Below are 7,003 nucleotides of genomic sequence, written 5' to 3'. Positions count from 1 at the left end.
GGACGGGGGGCGGGGGCGGCGGCGGCCACCTGGCCCGGACCACCCCGGCCCGGAGGGCCGTCAACAAAGTGGTGTACGATGACCACGAGAGCGAGGAGGAGGAGGAGGAGGAGGAGGACATGGTCTCCGAGGAGGAGGAGGAGGAGGAGGACGGCGACGCCGAGGAGACCCAAGATTCCGAGGAGGACGAGGAGGATGAGATGGAGGAGGACGACGATGATTCCGATTATCCGGAGGAGATGGAAGACGACGACGACGACGCCAGTTATTGCACGGAAAGCAGCTTCAGGAGCCATAGCACCTATAGCAGCACTCCAGGTACCCACCCAGCCCAGTTGCTGCAGACTCCTTCCCCACCTCTTCTGCCCTCCCCCCTTGCTCACTCCCTCTCTGGTCTCCCCCCACCCCCACCTCCCCCCCAGACGGAGGGGAAACGCGACGGCACATCAAGTGGCAAAAAACTAGATTTACAAGAGGAAAGAGGCGCATTGTTCAAAATGGAGATTGCATTGTTGCAGTTTGCAGGCCACACACTCGCTCTCTTTCTCTCCCCCCAACCCCCTCTTTTTCCTCTTCAAAATTTGTGCCAGTGTAGTGTCTCCACCGGGCAGGATTGAAACTTTGGCACACACATATCCATTGCATTCATTTTTCTCCCCTTGTTTTGGTTTGGTTTTTGGAATGAAAGAAGCCTCTTGTTTTGCAAACGTCTTTGCATTTCTAATTTGGTTTCTTTTAGATTTTTATTATATATCTGTTCCTTAAAAGGGAATTGAGGATTTAGACAGATTGTGGCACACAAACACACGCAAAAACATCCTTCTCTTCACACCCCAGCAGTGTGGTTTTAAATTTGTGTTAAGGAAATGGATCGGTTGGGTTGGTAGGGGAGCCTTATCTGGTCCTGCGTGTTTGTTTTTATTCTTGAGTGCTAATGGGCTCATGCAACAGTTGCTGGTAAATGGCTGATTAAAAAGCAGAGTAGAAAGTCAAACAAAACCAAAACAAATTTGTCAATTCATTCGATTCCAAATCATTTTCGTAAAATCCACCCCCCCCCCCCAAAAAAGTAAGAAACTGCAGCAACATGCGTCTTAACTAATTCGATCCCTTTGCTTCGCCTGAGAAATGCAGTTTCGCGTCACCTGTTGCAGAAGATGTATAGTTGATCATGCAGACATAATTGCTGAAGGTGAACTTTTGGACCAGCTTCTTAGTCACAAGGCAGAAGTACATGGGGATTTATTACAGAAACACTTTTTTTCTTGATTCTGTTTCTAAGGATAAAAGTCTTCTCTGGATCTGTAATGAATTTCTCCAGGGTGACTTTTCTCCTATTTTCTCGCAGAAAGATTCTCTAGGCTGGTGCTGAGATGAAATTTTTTTTTTTTTTTTTTAAACACACAATTGCTGCTTTGTATTAAATACGTAGTTGCAGATTACTAAATTGGGGGGGGAAAAAAAGTAACTTGTAGCAATAGCCTACAAGATTTTTCCTTTATATTTTTGTTAATGTGGATTAACAAAATTAGATTCCAGTTTTAAGAGCATTTACAGAGTGAAGTTTATGAGGAAATAGGATCTTAAAAAAGTAATTAATGTGTCACTTGTTTTTAATAGAGACTAGGGTAATAGAAGGGGTTAAATTGAGATGTTTCCATTTTTTATAAATGCTTAACTACTTATGGAGGAGTATGAGTATGAAGCCAGACGAAGACTCATTTAGGTTGTCCTAACAGCAAATGCAAAAGGTAATTTTCTTTTGCCTGACAATATCTGCCTCCTTTGCCCAGTCAGGGGCAGGAGGGGACGTTGGCAGGAGAGTGAAGGGAATGAATCAAGTGTCAAGTATTTATGTCTTGTGTGTAGAAGGAACTGCGCGCCACTTTTCATTCTTAGCCAACTTAAGATCTTTTATAGTAATAGTTTTTACCTTAAGAAATCCTACGTGGTTCTTTCTACCCAGAATTGAAAGACCCATAGAGACTGAATTACACTATCTGAGGATGTTTTTTCCGGCTAGACAGAGCTGAGGCATTTTGGCAGGGCAGTTCAGCTAACTTTAACCTCTTTGAGGGACTAGCAAATAATACTTAGGATTGATAGATGTGTATATGATGAGTTAAATTAAAATTTGTGTTTAGGTTTCCTTTTTTATAAAAAAATACTTGTATATTTATATACTTCCATGACATTTTGTTTTTATTAATGATATTTGTAGACTACTTCGTGTATACTTGTCTTATCTTTATAAGAAATTAAGGATTATATATCCTTATGTTAATCTTTTATCTCCTGCAGTTCCTAGTACAGTGTCTTCGCACATAGTAGCTGCTCAACAAAGATTGGTTGGATAAATGATTGTTAGTTAGGTGAGAGCTTGTAATAGATGAAGTTTTGATAATTCTGCAGTGGGTGTCCTAGCTCCTAAATATTTTGGATTTGGGAAACTAAAAATTGATCTAATTAGATTTTGATCATTTGACCAGTGAGTGTTTTTAGTAGCAGTTAGTGTGTTTTAAGCTGCTCTTTCATATTACTTGCCAGGCATTTTCCTTTCTTTATTGGATGTGGTGTTAACTTGTTGGATGTTTTACTTTTTGAAACACATTATTCCTCAAGATTATGGTGAAAGAGATCATGCATTTTGTGTTCTAGACTTTGAGAATATGTCCACTTGGCTAGAATGAGTAACAGTGCATGACAGTGAGTTGTTGAGGCTAAGCACCAGTTTCATTGGTTTTATTGTCCGTATTTCCAGACAATAAAGGCTAGGGAGAAGGCTCTCAGGTAAACGTGTATATGTGTATATGCCTGGGGAGAAAAAACGTTCTGGGATTGATATCCTAAGAGCACAGAAGGAAATATGATTGGTGGATTTGAATCCTGTACTGTCAAGGCTAAAAAAGGATTATACTTTATTGGGAATTTAGAACAATTTGATTAATTTTTGTAGGCAGTACTACCGTTGGCTTAAGTACTAACATATTAAATTGCTAGCATAAGAAATTATTCATTAGTTCATTCATCTGTTGAGTGGTTTGTAGGTTATATGACTGTTCCTGATGTAGAGATGTTGGTTGATATTATGAGTTTACTTTTCTAAAATTATAGGTTTTTTTTAAAATTTATTTTTTTAGTAATATTTACACCCATTGTGGGGCTCAAACTCATGACCCTGAGATCAGGAGTCACACGCTCCTCCGACTGAGCCAGCCAGGCACCCATAAAATCATAAATTTTAAAAAGTATTTTCATTGGAGATTAAATATTTTCCTTTTATGGAGAAAAATTTTAAATGGGTGTGTAAGATATTCACATGACAAATAGAAATGAATACAATAGAAATGACAATTTATTAATTCAAAATTGAAATCATCTAGGTTTGCTTCAGCTTAGAGGCATTTGGCTGAAAAAGGCCAAATTTTATTTTATTTTATTTATTTATTTTTTAAAAGATTTTATTTATTTATTTGACAGAGACAGCGAGAGAGGGAACACAAGCAGGGGGTGTGGGAGAGGGAGAAGCAGGCTTCCTGCTGAGCAGGGAGCCCCATGCGGGGCTCGATCCCAGGGCCCTGGGATTATGACCTGAGCCGAAGGCAGACACTTAACGACTGAGCCACCCAGGTGCCCAAGGCCAAGTTTTATTTATTTTTATTGTTTAGAGTTATTTCAGCCTATAGGTTTTATGACTTTTTTTTTTTAAAGATTTTATTTATTTGAGAGGGAGAGAGCGCGAGCTTTGAGGGAGAGGGAGAAGCAGACTCCCTGCTGAGCAGAGAGCAGGACTAGGGCTTGATCCCAGGACCCTGAGATCATGACCTGAGCCGAAGGCAGATGCTTAACTTTCTGAGACACCCGGGTGCCCCTTATGACATATTTTTTAGGTTTTATTAATTTATTTATTTGAGGGAGAGCGTGCACGCGCATGTGTGAACTGGAGAGGGAGAGGGAAAGAATCTCAAGCAGATTCTTTCCACACTGAGCTTGGAGCCCGACACGGGGCTGGATCCCAGGACCCTGAGATCATGACCTGAGCCAAAAGCAAGAGTCGGACACTTAACCGACTGAGCCATCCAGGCACCCCGGTTTTATCACATATATTGTCAACGCATTGAGAAAGATCGCATAGAAAATCTGTTTTGAATAGGTGTTAGGTGTTCTGACAGCACCTTGAAATCAAGCATTGCTAAATAAAAAAAATTAAATCATACTTGAAACTGGATGGTTTGTGCATTTAACTTGTGTGGGACTTCTGAGGTATTATACTTAGCTGGAATTTTGAGATTTGGAACCTTTGATGACTTCAGAAAGCCAAAGCCCTGATGTTTTCCTGGGAGAGTTAGTGATTTATATCCTCTAAGGATTATGACAAAGAACAGTGGCATAGATGCCATGAATGAACTGTAGATTTATCTGAAGCAGAATTTGTTACTGGTTTGGTAGTATTTATTTCCACCAGTGTCAACCAAATGTCTTTTTGGTATTTGTGTAATTCTGGATTGCTACAAGTGAAGGACAAAGTGCAGTAGAGATTTAGAGAAGGACAAGTTTATACCCTATTTGGGGGAGTTGGTGTGGGTATATGCTTCTTGGATGGGCATGTGCAAGGTGAGGATGGGTAGATCAAGGGAGGGAGCAGCATGAACTGAGACAGATTGTTTTTTTTTTTTCTTAAAGATTTTATTTATTTATTTGACAGAGAGAGACACAGCGAGAGAGGGAACACAAGAAGGGGGAGTGGGAGAGGGAGAAGCAGGCTCCCCACTGACCAAGGAGCCCGACACGGGGCTCGATCCCAGGACCCTGGGATCATGACCTGAGCCGAAGGCAGACGCTTAACGACTGAGCCACCCAGGCGCCCTGGCACTGATTTTTTTTAAGATTTTATTTTTTGAGTAATCTCTACACCCAGTGTGGAGCTCGAACCCACAACCCTGAGATCAAGAGTCGTATGCCCCACCAACCTGGCCTCCAGTCAGGTGCCCCTAAGGCACTGATTTTAAAGTGTGGGCAGTCTTAAGTATCCTGGTTTAGCAAGAGCCTGAGTATGTGAGTAAAAGAAAGAAGCTATAAAGGTCTGTTGTTGGGCAGTATCTAGAGAACCAGGCTATAACTTTCCCCCTTTCATCTGTAGGGTAAATATTGGGCTAGATCAGTGATCCTCATTTTTCAGTCTTGGAACACCCAAGGGTTATGCAGTATTCCCATCAGCAGCATGCAGGAGTATGAAACAAAACCAAATCAAATCACGGAGATACTGTAAGCTACTGTTGCAGCCAGCTCGTTCCCCCCATGCTGAGAGGATTACTGGAGGAGGTGGTTTCTGAAGACCCCTCCCCCTATCTATTTCAAATCTATTTCATTTGTGGATATTGGTGATCAGTCGGAAGATCCGGGAACAAGTGGAATATGATTTCAGTGGGATGTTAGCAAGTTTAGCATAGCTTCTGTTCTGCAGGATGGATTGGAAGATGAGATAGCTAGTCAGTATCTGGATGGGTTTTGAAGCACTGAATGGCAGATCAATTCAGGAGGTACTTCAGGTTCCCCAGGCCTCGACAACATCAGAAGTGTAGATGGGGGCGCCTGGGTGGCTCAGTTGGTTAAGCGACTGCCTTCGGCTCAGGTCGTGATCCTGGAGTCCCGGGATCGAGTCCCGCATTGGGTTCCCTGCTCAGAGGGGAGCCTGCTTCTCCCTCTCCCGCTCCCCCCTCTTGTGCTCTCTCTCTCTCACTCTCTCTCTCAAATAAATAAATAAAATCTTAAAAAAAAAAAAAGTAGATGGAGGGCGCCTGGGTGGCTCAGTTGGTTAAGCGACTGCCTTCGGCTCAGGTCATGATCCTGGAGTCCTGGGATCGAGTCCCACATTGGGCTCCCGGCTCAGCGGGGAGCCTGCTTCTCCCTCTGACCCTATCCCCTCTCATGCTGTTTCTCTCTCTCTCTCTCTCAAATAAATAAATAAATAAAATCTTAAAAAAAAAAAAGTGTAGATGGAGAGAAGAATGCATCACATATGCCTCTGTAGGAATGGTAGTGCTTTGAGTGGCGATAGGAATTCAGGATTATAAGGGAAATGAGTGAGATCTGTTTTCAGGTATCTGTCTCTGAAGAGGTTAAACATGAAAGAAAATGAGGGCCCCGAAGAGTTATTAAAAAGTTGGGCAAGGGGCGCCTGGGTGGCTCCGTCATTGAGCGTCTGCCTTCGGCTCGGATCGTGATCCCAGGGTCCTGGGATCGAGCCCCGCATCAGGCTCCCTGGTCAGCGGGAAGCCTGCTTCTCCCTCTCCCACTCCCCCTGCTTGTGTTCCCTCTCTTGCTGTGTCTCTCTCTGTCAAATAAATAAATAAAATCTTAAAAAACAAAAGTAAAACGTTGGGCAAATGATCTCTGAGTGGTAAAGAGGTACGTCTGAGGTATGCAGTAATGAATAGTCTTGTGTACATTTCATGTTCATCTTCTTTTCTGGTGTATATTTGGGAATGGAGCTATGTATTGAAATGTGTATGCACAGCAGCACTGGGGATGTTGAGGCCGGGAACTCTGATTCCTTCTGTTAGATTCTCCTTTCCTCCTCAGTACCCTGTGTCCTCCCTGTGACTGCAGATCCTTGGAGGGGGCATGTAGGGGATGAGAAGGTGGTGGTTGTGGTGGGGGACTGATAATCTGGGTGACATGGACAGGAGCCAGTCCTAGCAGATGCCCTCTTTGCATTGAATAGATTCCTCCCTTCTTGGTCTTTTTTCTCTTTGAATGCCTTTTTTTTTTTTTTAAGATTTTATTTATTTATTAGAGAGAGAGTGAAAGAGAGCACAAGCAGGGGGAGTGGCAGAGGGAGAGGGAGAAGCAAACTCCCCATTGAGCAGGGAGCCCGACGTGGGGCTCGATCCCAGCACACTGGGATCATGACTTGAGCCAAAGGCAGACACTTAATGACTGAGCCACCCAGGCGCCCCGTAAAATCTTTTAAAAGAAAAGAAAAATAACTTTATTGAGATAT

At 42.9% G+C, this 7,003-nt stretch overlaps 1 protein-coding gene across 1 annotated transcript in view; it reads left to right on the top strand.

Annotated features, from left to right (window-relative positions):
- Positions 1 to 104: 104 nt before the first annotated feature.
- Positions 105 to 7,003, top strand: part of BPTF (bromodomain PHD finger transcription factor) — a 147,408-nt gene continuing 140,509 nt past the window's right edge. The window contains exon 1 of the mRNA XM_044921887.1: positions 105 to 318. Within this exon, the coding sequence (XP_044777822.1) occupies positions 120 to 318 (199 nt within the window). The 5' untranslated portion in view covers positions 105 to 119. The remainder of the gene's footprint in view (positions 319 to 7,003) is intronic.

This window comes from Neomonachus schauinslandi, chromosome 15 (assembly GCF_002201575.2).
Source record: "Neomonachus schauinslandi chromosome 15, ASM220157v2, whole genome shotgun sequence".
Lineage (NCBI taxonomy): Eukaryota > Metazoa > Chordata > Mammalia > Carnivora > Phocidae > Neomonachus > Neomonachus schauinslandi.
Note: the sequence above shows the minus strand (reverse complement) of the source record. Positions and strands in the feature narration are given on the sequence as shown.